The sequence below is a fragment of the Neophocaena asiaeorientalis genome, unplaced genomic scaffold, assembly GCF_003031525.2.
Source record: "Neophocaena asiaeorientalis asiaeorientalis breed wild unplaced genomic scaffold, Neophocaena_asiaeorientalis_V1.1 scaffold27, whole genome shotgun sequence".
Lineage (NCBI taxonomy): Eukaryota > Metazoa > Chordata > Mammalia > Artiodactyla > Phocoenidae > Neophocaena > Neophocaena asiaeorientalis.
This window is the reverse complement of record NW_020172816.1, coordinates 458,422-474,569: the sequence shown is the minus strand read 5'-3', so window position 1 is coordinate 474,569 and position 16,148 is coordinate 458,422. Positions and strand designations below refer to the sequence as shown.

Genomic DNA, 16,148 nt, shown 5'->3' with positions numbered 1-16,148 from the left:
GAGTTCCCGCTGAAGGGCGTGCAGTTCCACTTTCCTCGAACCCGCATACATTTGGTTGAGCCTGAGCGCTTGCCTCCCTCTGCCTTTGTCCCCTCTGACCTTTCACTCCTTCTTCGCGGACGTCGCACCTTGCGCTCGCCGCACCCAGACCGGCCACCTGAGCCTGGGTGTGGGGCAGAGCAGCCGGGAGCTTCCAAGCCGGGGAAGGCGCGTTAGATGAGGGGCTCTTTGTTTTACCACTGAGGAAGCGGAAAGTCCCATTCAAATCCTTCTAGACCGCCAAGTAAAACTGTGAAAACTATACTCTTTTCCTTTCCTTCGACCCATTACAATCAAAAAGAATAAATACCCTCCCCCCTCAAAACTCGTCGATTAGGAGCCAGAGCAGCTGCAGCATAGGTGGGCCTGAAGGGCAAATTCAGGACATTCCCGCAGCCCAACTGGGAAATCAGTCTAGGAGGAAGGGCATTGTTCATTCATTTATGCTTCCAGCAAACATTCGTTTGTCTGCACGGGCCCTGCGCTGGGGATACCAGCGAGTAAAGCTCTGGTGGTGCTGCATGCTAGTGGGGGAGGTGACAGCAAACAAACAAACTCCAGGTGATAGTGGGTGCCTTTGAAGAAAAGTCCGGCCGGTAAAGCGGATGGAGATTGGCAAAGGGAAGAAGTTACTCCTTCCGAGACTCCTCAGGGAAGGTCTCTGATAGAGTGGTGTTTAAGTACAGACCTGAATGGAGTGAGTGAGGGAATGAACAATAACATGGAGAATGTTCCAGGCAGAAGGAACAGCCATCGCAGAAGCCCTGAGGTGGCAGGGAGCATGCTTGTGTGGCAACAGCAAGGAGACCAGTGTGGCTGGAGTGAGGGAGAGGGAACAGGGGCCAGTGCCAAAAGGGGCAGCTTTAGGGCTGTCTTCCTAGGAACTTCCCTCATTTACAACTTGGATTTGAGCCCAGAGTGGGATTAAGGGGCAGGCCAGCTGGGCAAGCAGCCTGGGTCTAAAAGGGCGCTAAGTTATCCTTAGGGTAATTCAGACGTTTGGAGCCAATGAGCTCGGACTTCTGTCTCTTGGTGAACTGTAACTTGGCTCCCCTCCACTGACAGAATCCTTGACGACTGCTCACCTAGACCACCTCTCTCTAGAATAATTCTGCAACACGCAGGTACAGGTACAAGTTGCAGGGTTAGACCAGCCAGCTGATAGTTGCCTAGAGGCAGTGATCACAGCTGGAATTCTGAAAATGTGCTATGCGCTGTGAAGTGCCACTCCCTGAGATTTATGCCATTGTCTACATTCAGAATGGTTTGATATGCCTACCAAGAAACTGTCTGCTTCAGAAAACTGCATGTAATGAATTCATGCATTAAGCTCTAATTTTGAAGAGAAAGAATGAGGCTTCCAGTTTTTATTCCGAGAAAATCGGTATTCCCCCACTTCTGCTACATAAACATTCAACAGATATTTAAATAATGCTGGGTTGAGGGGGTGCCAACTCACTGGCTTGCCCAGGGTGCCAGGGCTTGCTCTGGTCCACTTGGCCGGCTCTTACCTGGCAACACTCGCATCACGTGAACCACCTGGGGACCTGATATGTGAGCGGGCTTGCTTAGTGTTTGGGTGTGTGCGTGGCTATAACCCCACAACTGGCCTTCCTTGGTATGCATGGCTTACATAGGGGCTGAAATGGCACTGAGGCTCTTGAGATGGGACCACAGAGTTCCAACACCCTAACCATGGATCCTATGCCCTCCACAGGGCCAAGTATAGTATGTGAGTGGGAGATGAGTAGGGAATGGAATGAGCGGGGAGGGGAGTTGTAAAGGGCATCAGGAGAGCACCTAGGTCCTAGGTCACTGGGAAAACTCAAGACCTCAGTAAATGCAGGACAAGCAGGAAGTTCAGGGGCTGAGGTAGAGGGGAGGAGGAGCTGAGGCTCCGAGTGGAGAAGGTGCCTGGAGGCGGGCAGGCATTGAGGTCCTCTGGGTCTGAACAGGCGGTCCCAGCTCCAACCCGTTCCCTGGCCCCTCCCTGCTGCCGGCCAGAGTCACACATGTGTTTTCCTGTTTTCCAGATCGGTCCCCGGAGTCACACTCTGCCTTTTCTGCTCTTCAGAGTCAACAGCTGCTGGAGCTCGAGCCTTACCCCGGGTTCCCTTTCCCAGCACCTGTCCCTCCTCCCAAGTGCTGGTACCTCCTCCTCCTCCTCCTCCTAGCACCTGCCCGAAGATCTCAGGACAGGTAAGAGATGGGAGAGGAGGGACGATGGGCGAGAGGGGAAGTGTCAGAGGAGGATGGAGTGAGTCCTGAGAATTGGCTGAACCGGAGACCCGTGAGCCTCTTATTTTCCCAGCCCCAGCCCTCCCCACGCAGAGCCCTCTGCCCAGAGACTTCAGCGCTGCATTCGTGGAGGCCCTGGCCTCAGAAGTAAACACTTTCTTTCTTGCTGCACTTTTTTAAAAAAAAATTTTTAAAGGGACTGTCATAGCTACAGTGGAATATAGAAAAACAAATGGAGAATGGGGAAGGGAGTAACTGAGCTCCCAGCTTGGGGAGATGGGGGAATCCATCGGGAGCAGAGTGTGTCTGTTTTCTGTTCCTGATATTCGGGGAGGCAGCACAGCCCAGTGGGAGCTAGGAAGGCAGGACGCGGGTGTCTGGGGGAGAAAGTGTCTTTTCACCTTAGCTCCCTGAGCTTGACTGAGGAACCAAGACGCTGAACAGCATGATGGTCCCTGGAGGAAGCGTGTTTTGGTTTTGCCATATTCACAGGTGGGGTCAGGGTGCGGGGCTTCCCTGCCTGCTGGGGCCCTGCTCCCTGTGTTCCCTGAACCCCTGAATCTGAAACTTCTCCTGTAGGATGAGTGTGTTGTCCAGTAATCTCCACTAGGTCCTCAGAGAGGTACGCACTTCAGACAGGAAGGAGACGGGGTGCTGCGTATCTGGAACTCTGTTATCTCCTGGGATTCCAGGCTCTGCAAGTTTCTCTTGTAAAGCCTGGGGTGGGCGAGCACTTCAGGACAGGTCCTGCTGGTTCCAGGCTGCCTGAATGGTGGAGGCATGACCCTGAGAGCTGGGGTCTCAGGAAGGAATGCGAGCCGCCAAGGATGGTACCTTCCTGCCCACGGAGCTGGTGCTGGGCAGTGGTTGAGAAAAGAGGGGGCATCTTTTCTCTGAAGTCAGCCTCCTCCGTCCAGTTTGAGTGGGTCTACTGAAGAGTAGGCTAGGAAAGGGATTCCATTCATATAGATAAGCACTTCCTGGTGAGACCACTAGGGTGTGCTGTTTGCTGGAGTGTGGGTTTCTCCCCAGTGGGTTTTTGTCTCAAGATTCCATGATGAGGATTTCACCTTTCAGATACCACCAGCCAGAAAATAAACCCTGCACACGTCTCTCCCCACTTAACCTTACAGTTTCCCCTTCATTTGTCCCCCTTCACTCCTTTTCCCTATGCCCCATTAGGACACATGCTCACCCTTGGTGCCAGGGAATTTGATCTTAAAAGGCCTAGCGTGATGATGCGTTTCCGTGTGTTTTTGTTTGCTTTAGAAGTGGGCACCCTAGCAATACAGCAGCACTGCCAAGAGGACTTGTAATCGTATCTCGTTCCTGCAAAGGGATGAGAAAGCGGAAGAGCAGCCAGGAAGGAGATGGATGGGCTTTGTTGGAGCCTTTAGCCTAGACTTTATTTTATTTTAAATTTATTTATTTTATTTATTACTTATTTTTGGCTGTGTTGGGTCTTTATTGCTGCGCGCGAGCTTCCTCTAGTTGCGGTGAACGAGGGCTACTCTTCGTTGCGGTGTGTTGGCTTCAGTAGTTGTGGCTCGCTGGCTCCAGAGCGCAGGCTCGGTAGTTGTGGTGCACGGGCTTAGTTGCTCCACGGCACGTGCGGGTCTTCCCGGACCAGGGCTCGAACCTTTGTCCCCTGCACTGGCAGGCGGATTCTTAATCACTGTGCCCTAGCCTAGACTTTAGACTGAAGGACAGCAGAGACTTTCTTTTAATCACATCCTCCCCCAGGTAGTTCATTAGGGAGCCATCTAAAGGGCTTTCTTGCCTTAGAGGAGGGCTAGAGACTGGGCAGGTCAGAGCGGGTGGGGAGGTTGGAGAGAGAGCACAGAGCTTGGGCTTTGTTGGCTAACCTGCCTGCCTCCCTTGCTATGGCATCTTGGCAGGTGACTTACTTAGTGTCTGCCTTAAGGGGCTGCTGGGGGGATTAAATGAGATAAGACATGTAGGTGTTTAGCAATATGTCTGGCTTGGTTAAGTGCTCAGTAAATGACAGTTACTATTATTATAAGAACGTTTAAGGGGGAGCTGGGAGAAAAGGACAGTCTTCTGGATGGATTTCAGAAGTTTTTGTGAGAGTGGCTTGGGAGATATGATCTCTGGGAAGGCTAACATCGGGGTCCCCCTTCTGGGTGAAAAAAAAAAGTTTAAGGGACTAGAAGGTGAGGTTGTAGGGTAAAGATATGCACCCCCCTTACCCCAGGGCTTTTTAGATCTTTGTTCTCTGGTAGTTGAATAACCAAAGGGGGTTTGAAAGGGCACGAGAAGGAACAGAAAGACAGTTGGATTTCAGAATAAGTAGGGTGTATTTCTGTTGGTAAAGGAGACCCAGGATACCGGAGTTAAGTAGACTCTAAAAACAGAATATATGCTTTCCCCAAATTGCTCAACTTCCTCTGTCTGTTCTGGGCCTGTCCAGTATATCTCAGTGAAAACTTATTTACCCATAGTTTTAGGAAATTAGAGTAAACTTGTATTTGGGGAAGGTGTTTATAGGAATTTATGCTTAGCCCATAGATCCTGGTATGTTTTCTTAAGGATGAAAGGGCCTGTGAGTTGGGCATGGATGCAGCCAGAGGTTTCAGTCTCATTTCTTGACCTTGTTTCCTCAGAAGCAGCTTGAGGATCAGCCTTGGGGTCATGGCTCAAGTTTCGGGCGGCCACCTCTCACTCTGTGCGGGGAAGTGTGCAGAGTTCTCTTAGGACACCCGATCACGAGTTGGACTGTACTTACACTTCCTCTAATCTGCATGTGAACAAGCCTCTGTGGCACAATGTGCAACCTTCCTGCCTTTCTTGTTCAGGGTGAGAGAGAAGTGGGGCTAAGCCGGGGCCTGGAGTGAGAGAGGGCTGTGCATTCTTTCTCAGCCGCAGCCCTGTCCTCAGCTAATTTGCTTGGGGACAGCTTCCCCAGGGATGCAGAAGCTGCACCCACCCAGCTGACCGTCAATCCTTTCTTCTGGGCCCCTGGTCCTGGAGCAGAGCTGACAAAGGAGATTTCTGAGAGAGGGCGTTCTTATCACAGAAAGTGCTGAGCCAAGAGCTCCTAGCCTGCCCCTTGCAGACGGGAAGGGCCAGTGAACCTTGGACCCAGACAGTTGCTTAACACCCCTCTCCCCCTCCCTCTGTCCCTCCGCCCTTCTTGACTTCTTGATATGACTTAAATCCATAAGCATTTGCCCGGCCTTTCCTTTTACTACTGGCTGAAGAGCAGGAGTGGTCAGATCACAGCTCCCAGAGGCTGTGTCTCTGTGTGGCCGCTGCCTCGGGGACCTGCTTCCACCCAGGGCCAGGGAGTGAGTGTGCTTCCCACCCTCTCCCTCAGCCCCGCTCGTCTTGCCCACTCTCCCTTTGCTGCTCTGCAGTGTCCAATTGCTTCCTTTCCTGAGTGCCTCTAGCCCTAGGTTCTGTCCACTTGCTTGGCCAGCCTGGCCTGACCTCCTCTCATCACCTCCTGCTCCGTGATGCCCAGCATTTGCTACCCCGCTTCAGCTGTTTCCTTGCCTCTGCTTTGGTGCTGTCTCTCCAGCAGCAGCCTGCCGGGTGGGGAGTGGTCATCGGCTGCCTCCAGTCGTCTCTAGGTTGGGCTGCACATTTGGATCACTGATCTCTCATCCACACTTTTTTTTGGGTGATGCAACTATGCAGGGATTTCATGGCCGGAGACCTACAACACTAGGGGCTGGGAATGGTATTTGGGAAAGGAAAAGCACGGAAAAGAGGAGGCCTGTCTTCTTTCTGGGTGGGGCTGGGCTGGTTGGGCTTTGCTGAGGCTGAAGAGTTCAGCTGAGGGTTGTTAAGGGATACTCCCTGAACAGGTGGATAGTTGTGAGTTTCCGACAAGAGCTCTCTGAAGCCTTTCCCAGAGCCAGGGTCCTTAGGGGAAAAGGGCAGTGTTGTGAGGAGAACCCACAGACTAGCTGCTTGCAAGGTTGGCTCCCAAGGTCGCATCTCATCACAGGTGACAGGTGAGACTGAAATTGGAGGGAAGACAGACTTTCTTTTGGGTAAGGCTGAAAAGCACAGGCTCAAATCATTATGGTTACACGTGGGAACTGCCAAATTGTTCGTCTTCCTGTCTGCAGTGAGCTCAGATAGAACCGGGATGTAGTTTTCTATCTTGTAAATCAGGTGGGCAGTGCTAGTCTAATGATGAGAAACATGCTTTCTCTCTGGGGAATGAGTGCCATCCTTTAAGGACTCGAGTTGGTGAGCCAGATGGAGAAGAGGTTCATGGGAGGTGGGATGTGAGAGAGAGGTCTCTGAAATGGTGGGCGTGGGTGGCTTGCCCACTCTGGCCCCTGTGGAGGAGAGTTCTCTGTAATTGCCAACCTGCTATATATCTTCACCTTTCTTCCTTAGAGGGCAATGCCAGAAAGCTGGTGAAGGCTTTCTTCTCCTCCTCCACCATGGTCGACGGCGTTAAGTATGAAGTGGCCTCCCAGCATGAGAGGGACGCCTCCCCTTTGGCCGATGAAGCCAGCCCCAGGTCGGAGCAGGTAAAACTGAAGAAGGAGATCTCGCTGCTGAACGGCGTGTGCCTGATTGTGGGGAACATGATTGGCTCGGGCATCTTTGTCTCCCCCAAAGGCGTGCTCATATACAGTGCCTCCTTTGGCCTCTCCCTGGTCATCTGGGCTGTCGGGGGCATCTTCTCCGTCTTTGGGGCCCTTTGTTATGCGGAATTGGGCACCACCATTAAGAAATCTGGGGCCAGCTACGCCTACATCCTCGAGGCCTTCGGAGGACTCCTTGCCTTCATCCGACTCTGGACCTCCCTCCTCATCATCGAGCCCACCAGCCAGGCCATCATTGCCATCACCTTTGCCAACTACATGGTGCAGCCCATCTTCCCGAACTGCTTAGCCCCCTATGCTGCTGGCCGCCTGCTGGCTGCTGCCTGCATCTGTAAGTGGGGCTGGGCAGGAGGGGTGGGGTGGAGCGTGGGGCAGAGGCCAGCACGTGAGTCTGCTTAGTCGGTAAGAAGGAGATGGAAAGGAATGCCTCTGACAGACACTTTTTTGTTGTTGTTAAATTAATGTACGCTAAGTGTGAAAATTCAAACAGCATCAGAGTGTCCAAAAAAAAAAATCCTTTCTCCCAACTTCCATGGTAAACATCATTAGCAGTCTCTACCTTTGCTGACATTTTTCTTTTTCTTTCAAGGGATGTAGTTCTGTTCTGTTTTACAAAAATGGGATCATAGTACACATATAATTCTACAGTTTGGTTTTTTTCCCCAGAATTTATCAGTGATGCTCTTTTCGATTTACAGATCTACTTTAAAACAATGCTTCATGTTATTCCATGTTAATTTTAAGGATGTATTGTATGTTTAACTAATTAGGCCTCTGTTAATGGCCATTTCAGTTGGTTCCAGTTTTTCAGTCTTACAGATAACACTCCAGTGAATATCCTATTGCGTTTGCGTGAGCTTTTCTGTGGGCTAGATTCTTTTTTTAAAAAATTTATTTCATTGAAGTTGAGTTGATTTACAATGTTGTGTTAATTTCTGTTGTACAGCAAAGTGATTCAGTTATACTTATGTATACATTCTTTTTCATATTCTTTTCCATTATGATTTATCACAGGATATTGAATATAGTTCCCTGTGCTATATAGTAGGACCTTGCTGTTTAGCCATTGTATATGTAATAGTTTGCGTCTGCTAATCCCAAACTCCCAGTCCATCCCTCCCCTCCCCGCTCCCCCTTGGCAACCACAAGTCTGTTCTCTATGTCTGTGAGTCTGTTTCTGTTTCATAGATAAGTCATTTGTGTCGTATTTTATTTATTTATTTATTTTCAATTTTAAAAAAATTTTGGCTGCATCGGGTCTTAGTTGCAGCACGTGGGATCTTCATTGAGGCACGCGGGATCTTTTGTTGCGGTGCGTGGGCTCTTCATTGCGGCGTGTGGGCTTCTCTCTGGTTGTGGCGTGTGGGCTTCTCTCTAGTTGTGGCATGCAGGCTCCAGGGTGCGCGAGCTCTGTAGTTGTGGTGCGTGGGGTCCAGAGTGTGTGGGCTGTGTAGTTTGTGACACATGGGCTCCAGTTGAGGTGCGCGAGCTCAGTAGTTGTGGTGCATGGGCTTAGTTGCCCCACAGCATGTGGGATCTTAGTTCCCTGACCAGGGATCGAACCCACATCCCCTGCATTGCAAGGCGGGTTCTTTACCACTGGACGACCAGTGAAGTCCCTGTGTCATATTTTAGATTCCACATATAAGTGATATCATATCGTATTTGTCTTTCTCTGTCTGACTTCACTTAGTATGATAATCTCTCAGTCCATCCATGTTGCTGCAAAACGCATGATTTTGTTCTTTTTTATGGCTGAGTAATATTCCACCGTATATATGTACCACGTCTTCTTTATCCATTCATCTGTCGATGGACATTTAGGTTGTTTTCATGTCTTGGCTCTTGTAAATAGTGCTGCTATGAACATAGGGGTTCATGTATCTCTTTGAATTATAGTTTTGTCCAGATATCTGCCCAGGAGTGGGATTGCTGGATGATATGGCAACTCTGTTTTTAGTTTTTTTGAGGAACCTCCATACTGTTTTCCATAGTAGCTGCACCAATTTACCTTCTTTGTGGCCTATATTCTTAAAACTGTCATTTCAATCTACCTTGCCTTTTTCCCCATCTCATAAATAAAATATTATTTAAATTTGTACGTTCAGCAAAGCCACTTTGGAGGTGCTGAGAGGCCGATCCTCTGCAGCCCCTTCCCTCAGCTGCCTCTGTTCTAGAAAAGTGCCCTCGCAGCGTGAGAGACCCTGGGACCTTGGAGACCCCGCCCACCCCCGGCTGTGGAGAAGCTGAGCGGTCCTGTCAGTTTCAGGGGCAGCTGTGTGGGGGACAGGCATTTTGCACCAGGTACAATTGCTTGCTGGATCAACCCTCTCAATCAGCTTCACATGCTCTTTCCTTTCAGTTTCTCCACTGCCTCATTTGACTCTCAGCTTCCTCTCCAGCCTCCCTCTTTTGACTGTCGTGCAGAGAGCCGGCTGTCCTCTGTAGGCTCCTCCCGTGTTTCGTGTGCCCGTGTGTGGGCTCGGACTCATGTCTGTGTGTTGGGCTGTTTGTCATGCTGGCAACGGTCAGGGAGGTACAAAGGCACTGCCCTAGGTTGCAGGAAGCGGGTTTTCCCTTGAGGTCTTAAATGCGACCTGTAGTTTCTCTGGCATCATTTCCCGATGAGCTGGTGGGCTGACTTTCTGATGAAACTAATTTTAGGATCTGTTGGTCTCGGGGTCCCCTCAAACGTGGGCATATACTTACGTATCTTGTGTAGAGTAAGGATTATTCCACTTAAGTAAAATTTCCAAGAGGGCTGCATCCCTTTAAGCACCAGAATTCTATTTTAGCCATCTTGGTTGAAATCTCTTTAAAACCAGTGATATGTCTGCTTGGCCTCATAACTTGACGTTTTTTGTTTTTTTTTTTCTAGTGACTCAGGGTCACCACTGCACATGTCAAAGCTTGTATGACTGAGGCCCCTGGTCTGGGGATGAATGTTTGCTTCCTCAGTGGCCTTAGACAGCTGGCCTGACTTCAGTGCCTCAGGTTTTATTCTTTCATGATTTTGATGTGTGTTGTCTCTGACAGTTACTGTTCCTCGATTCTGGCCTTGGGCCTGCCTTCATCAGTCTTTTTAATTTGCTGCTTCTAATTTGGGAATAGAGATGTACTCAAACTCTTGTGCACCCAAGTACGCACACACACACACATGCACCCTCCTAAGAATGCATGTAGAATAGCCACAGTTACAATTAGTCTAGAGAGCTCCCCAGTTAATAAACGACAGAGTTTCGTGCTGGATTTATGGCATATATTTGAGACAAGCCTGATAGAATGAAAAGCATACCAGACTTGTGTTTGAGGCTGGGCTCTATAACTGTGTGTAGTGACTGTTACTTCCAGACTCCTGTGAGCATGACATGAGATTCAGTGAAAACCATAAATCATGACTCAAGTGTAATGTATTAATGATTATGGTTAAAATTGCTCTCTCTCGGTAGCTTATAGGACTTTGTTCTATCTCTAATAATCTTCAGAGGGACATAGAGATCTGGAAGAAGGTTCAGAAGGGCAACCGAGATTGTAAGTAAGAATTTAGGGCCATACGATTCATGAGTTTCTTCCTTCAGCTCTTGTTTAATGAGCAACCAGTACAAGTCGGATGCTGAGATATTCTGTCCAGATAGGATCTAGGCAGTAATAGCTCATTTATCTAACCGTAACCCTTCAGGAGGAAACCAAGAAGTAGGGAGAGGAAGAGGCTTACAAGCAGCCAGGAAAGAGGCCCCCTCAGAGCAAGCGAGACGACTTTCCTCTTGTGGGGAGGAGCGCTTAGGACGACAGTACAGGGACTGTGATGTCTGAACTGAATTTTGAATAGAAACATAGCCGTCTCCTCAGACACTTCTCACAGAGGGAACTGTGTGTGAAGGTGCAGGGTACAAAAAGGCGCAGAACCAGTCCAAGAATTCCAGGTAGTTGGTATGGCTGGAATGTGGGTAGGAGAGGAATGAGAAGGGAGAGACTGGAAATGTAGCCCCAGGGCCAGCTCCGAAGGGGTGTATATGGTGCCAGAACAGGTTAGACTTTATCTTGAGAGCAGGCAGAAGCTATTGACTTTCAGTGGAGACATGAAATCCCATTTGCTTTGAAGAAGAACTCTGGCTTTGTGGAGAGTGTTTTTGGAAAAAAGTGAGAGACAGAAGGTAGGGGCACCAGATTAAGGAGCTGCAACCTGAAGGGTAGTGACGGCCTGCACTGTGGGCGGTGCCTTTGGAAGGGAGATGAAGGGATGGATAAAGAAATAGTCATGGGCTTCCCTGGTGGCGCAGTGGTTGAGAGTCCGCCTGCCGATACAGGGGACACGGGTTTGTGCCCCAGTCCGGGAAGATCCCACATGCCGTGGAGCCGCTGGGCCCGTGAGCCATGGCCGCTGAGCCTGCGCGTCCAGAGCCTGTGCTCCGCAACGGGAGAGGCCACAACAGTGAGAGGCCCACAGAAAAAAAAGAAAAGAAAAGAAATAGTCATAAGGTGGGATTTCTAGGACTTCTGGGTGTGGAGGGCTTCGGAGCTCTCAGAGATGATGCTAAGGATTCAGGCTTGGACAGATGGGGGGTGATGGTTGCCTTCTGAAATAGGGAAGGTGGGCTGAGTGATGAGGTAGAGGGTCACCTGGGGCTTCTGCTGGGACGCTCATGTGCCCTTCTGAGAGCTGTGCCTTCCTAGGGTCATCATGACCCAGAGTTGGTCATTTTCCCCCAACTGAGTCTAATTACCTGAAAAAGAGGTACATGTTGATGTCAGTCTATTAATGGACATGGTGAGCATACATATAGGATTTCTTTTTTAAAATTATTTTTATTTTTTGGCCACGCCATGCTGCATGTGGGATCTTAGTTCCCCAACCAGGGATCAATCCCATACCCGCTGCATTGGAAGTGCGGAGTCTTAACCATTGGACCGCCAGAGAGGTCCCACACGTATGATATCTAGTGAGCAGAAGGCATGTGTTCGCTATCAAGACACCCCCTTCCTAGTACCGTAGTCACTGGGGAACCCATCTAGTAATCAGGGAATTCCTTGCAGGGCATGGAGCCAGAACAAAGGAAGAAAGTTTTGACTATATGAGGAAAATTTACTGAACGCGGTGGGTCCTCTAAAGTATGAGACTGAAAGGTAGAGCCCTTCTTGCAGGGAACTCATGGTTAGTGGAGAAGAAGGGTAAAAATAGTCAGTGAAACATTGTATACGGTGAGTGCTGGAAGGGGCTTGAGTGCGGCTAATTCAGGAGGTGAGGTCCGCACTTAGTACCCGACACTGAAGGATGGAGAGGAGTCAAGGGGGGGCGGTGAAGAACCCATTCACCACAGCCTACAGAGCCGACGCCATCGGACGCTCTGACACATCTCATCCCTCTCACCCTCACTCTCTCCGCTGCAGCTCCAGGCCTCCCCTTCTTGCTTTTCTTCCAGTTTGCCTGCCACACTCCCGCTTCAGGGGCTTTGTACTTACTGTTCTTTCTGCTGGGAAGGCTTTTTCCCCAGATGCCTTCAGAGCTTATTCCTTTACTCCATTCAAGTCTTTGCACAAATATTGCCTTACCGGAGACCTAACCCATTTAAATGGTCACTCGCAGTCTCCCAGCCGGTTTTGTTTTTCTCTATAGACTTCTTACCACCTGACATTAATTCTTTACTTGTTTATTATCTATCTTTGCCTCTAGAGTATCAACATCATGAAAGTAAGGACTTTGTTTTGCTCACTGCTGAGCCTCTGGCACCTAGAGCAGTACCTGGCGTCCGCTAGGTACTCAGTAAATGTCTGTTGAATGAAGAAGGCGTAAGGAATTCTAGGCACAGGGAAAGGCGATGTAAAGGCGCAAAGGTGAGAAGAAGTGTGGGGCGCGGGCTGTGCATGGGAGATTGTGGGATGTGAGGGGACAAGGGGAGGCAAGGGGTTAGCGCACAAGGCCAAACCTTCCTAGAGGGTTTAGATTTTCTCCTGAAGCCTATAAGGAGCCATTGCAGGATTGGAAGGAGGGAGCAGGGCAGCTGGGGTGGGACCTAAGAGCAAGTCCGTAGGCAGACACCGGTTAGATACCTTTCTTACTGATCTAGGTAGGAAACGACAAAAGCCTGAATTGCTGTTTTCCCAGCACTGGTCATTGTCATTATGGAGCTCTCGTGTGCATGTGCGTGTGTGTGTGTGTGTGTGTGTGTGTGTGTACAGGATGGGCAACCCAGTCCAAGATTACAATGGGTCAGGATGAGTGTTGTGACTTGTGAGGCAGAGGGAGCCCAGGAGGAAACCTGAATAGCCTAGGGGTTTGGAAGCTCTCCATGAGGAAGTTGACACCTGAATGAAGAAGAATTAACCGAGTAGAGAGGGAAGAGGAGCATCTCAGGCAGCAAGAACGAATGTGTGAAAACGTGAAGACAAGAAAGGACATCTTTGAGACACTGAAAGGAGCTCAGGTATTGCATTTAAGGTAGGAAATGTTGAGAGTTGGCCTGCAGAGGTAGATGGAGGTCACAGGATAGGTTGTTCAGGGTTTTATCTAAACTGTTCTAGTTATTATAGCTGTGTAACAAATCACACAAAACTAAGTATTTTCAAACAGTCATTTTATTCTTTCGTGGTTTCTATGGCTTGGGAATTTGGGAAGGGCTAAGTGGGGTAGTTCTGGCTCAGGGTCTTATGTGGTTGTACACAGATGGTGGCAGGAGCTGAAACAGGTGGAAGCTGAAGCAGATGCAGACTAGGTGGGCATCTTTTTCTCAAGTCACGTCAGGGCTTTTCCATGTGGTCTCTCCATATGGACTACATTGAGCTTTCTCACATAATGGCAGCCTCAGCGCAATCAGACTGTTTACTCGGTGGCTGAAGGCTTCAAGAACGAGTATCTGAGCAAGCAAAGTGGAAGCTGCATTGCCTCTTATGACCTAGCTTCTGAAGTCACACGGTATCACTCCTGCAGCACTATATAGGTAGAAACATTCACAGAAGACCATCCAGTTTTAAGAGGCACAGACCCTACCTCTTGATGGGCAGAGTGTTAAAGTCACATTGTATGAAAAGCGTGTGGGGTGGGAGATAGTGTCGAGATATCTTTGGAAAATATAACCTACAACACATGCTATATTAAGGAGTTTGGTGGGCTTCTTCTAAGGCAGTGAAAAACCTTTTTGGTCTTTCAAAGTAGGGGAGTGATATTTGTGATTTTTAGGAAGATTATTCTGACTCTGCAGGACGAAAAGCAGTGGGACCAGTTAGGAAGCTGTGCCATGATCCTGGTGAGACATGCTGGTGGCTTGGACTAGAGTCATGTTTTGGGGATGAAGATACTGGTTAAAACTTGGACACCGGGCTTCCCTGGTGGTGCAGTGGTTGAGAGTCTACCTGCCGATGCAGGGGACACGGGTTTGTGCCCCGGTCTGGGAAGATCCTACGTGCCATGGAGCGGCTGGGCCCGTGAGCCATGGCCGCTGAGCCTGCGCATCCGGAGCCTGTGCTCCACAATGGGAGAGGCCCGTGTACAGCAAAAAAAAAAAAAAGAAAAGACTTGGACACCAGTTAGATATGGGTAGAGATTGTCAATGATGATAAGATACTGAGCTTTGGCATCTGGCTTGGGCAACTGGGTGAATGGTGATGCCATTTACTTATAGGGAGAACACTGGAGGAGCAGTAGTAGGTTTGCAAGAAATTGATGGGATCAGTTTGTGCTTGGTGATGTTGAGTAGGTGGTTACATATTCCTATGTATCTGGAATCATGACAGTTGGGCTGGTGATATACTTTTGGGAATCATCAGTGAATAGTAGTTGAAATCACAGTAGCAGATGAGATGATCCTGGGACAGGATATAGAAAGGGAAGAGAAAAGGGCTTTGGATAGCATTCTTGGAACTCTTAGAATTATAAGAATCCTTAGAGTACCAACGTTGGGGGAGAGGTATTCTGCAAAAAAGGTGGAGAAGCAGCATCCAGAGAAATAGGGAAATGTGGAGAGGGTGAGTGGAAGAGAGCAGTTTGAGGAGTCCGTGGCCAACAGTGTCCAGTCTGCTAAGAGGTCAAGCTAGATAGGACTGAGCGGAGTTGTTTGGATTTATCAACATGAAGATCACTGGTGACTTTGGAGAGGGAAATTTCAGGGCAGTGAGGGCGGAGTCAGATTTCAGAGAGATCGTTTATTTATCCAGCATGATTTATTGAGTATCAACTCTGCCTAGTTCTGGGTTAGGCCCTGGGGATACAAGGATAACTGTTACCCAATCTCTACCCTCACATAGCTCACAGTTGATGGGAGGGACAGATATGTAAAGTGTTCTGAGGAAAGGCAGTGCACCCAAGGGAGGTGGGTTTACACTCAAAAGTAGCCTTTCTCGGAAGAACTGTTAAATAAAATATGGAATGGAACATCATTGGAATTGACAAGAAGGAGGTCAAGGGGAACTTTGGCAGGCTTTTCACTGGAGTAGTGGAGCAGATGTCAGACTGCATTGTGGAGAAAGGGCAGGGAAGGGAATATAGATGTGCTTCCTAGAAGATGGACCCTGGAGGCAAGGAAGGCCGTTGTTAGTGGAAGGGACCAAAGCTGAGGGGGGAGTTTATGGGAAAGACTTAAGCCCGCCTTAGGTTGGTTTGGGGGTGCGTTTCTGGAAAACTTGAATGAAATATTCATACCCTACAATGAAGTCTTCCCCACGGTTGGAATACTTGGGATCCTGGGGTCAGCATTTCTGTCCCTTGAACAGTCCAGGGCGCATCCTCATCCCTTCGAAAGGCAACGGTGCATGGTGGTGAGGAGCATGGCATCAGGCAGGTTAACTTCATTAGTCTCAGTTTCCTCATCTGTAGAATAGGACTCTACCTCACAGAGGCGTGATCTATATTTCTACCATACTTTCACCCTTTCCTATTCATCAGTGACAAATTTCGGGAGAGCATATATGATTTCTACTTCTGTCCGGGTGGCTTATGTTTCCTTTACAGGTGTAGTCCTCCTTTAGAACTGCTGATTAACTACAGCCCTAGATAAGCTAGTATTGCTAATAGACCTTGAAATCATTTACAGATTATTGCTTAGGTAAGTTTTTTGTATGCATGGGTGACTTCACTCATTGCATGGTCAGGGTAATCACATGCCATCCTCTCTACCAGGAATTCCACCTCCCTTCCCCCCACCCCAGCATCAGCCTCTGTACACTCAGTGCAGGTAACAGTGGTCCTGGTGCCCACCTGTACCCACTTCACTCCCCCAGACTGGATGAGTTGCCTTTCATAACACCTGATTCTTGTATTCGCCCAAGTTTACTTTTCTGGGAAGTCTGGGG

General features: G+C 49.1%; 1 protein-coding gene across 4 annotated transcripts in view; it reads left to right on the top strand.

Annotated features, from left to right (window-relative positions):
* The first annotated feature begins 22 nt into the window (after positions 1-22).
* The window catches only part of SLC7A7 (solute carrier family 7 member 7), a 34,693-nt gene continuing 18,567 nt past the window's right edge, over positions 23-16,148 (top strand). Inside the window, exons 1-2 of one of the 4 annotated variants that reach the window (XM_024741679.1) lie at positions 23-2,238; positions 6,652-7,197. In XM_024741679.1, coding sequence (XP_024597447.1) covers positions 6,699-7,197 — 499 coding nt within the window. In that variant the 5' untranslated portion in view covers positions 23-2,238; positions 6,652-6,698. Of the gene's footprint in view, positions 2,239-3,852; positions 5,095-5,128; positions 5,586-5,612; positions 6,258-6,651; positions 7,198-16,148 lie in introns of those variants that run through there. The other 3 variants (XM_024741676.1, XM_024741677.1, XM_024741678.1) reach the window with 3 other exon arrangements.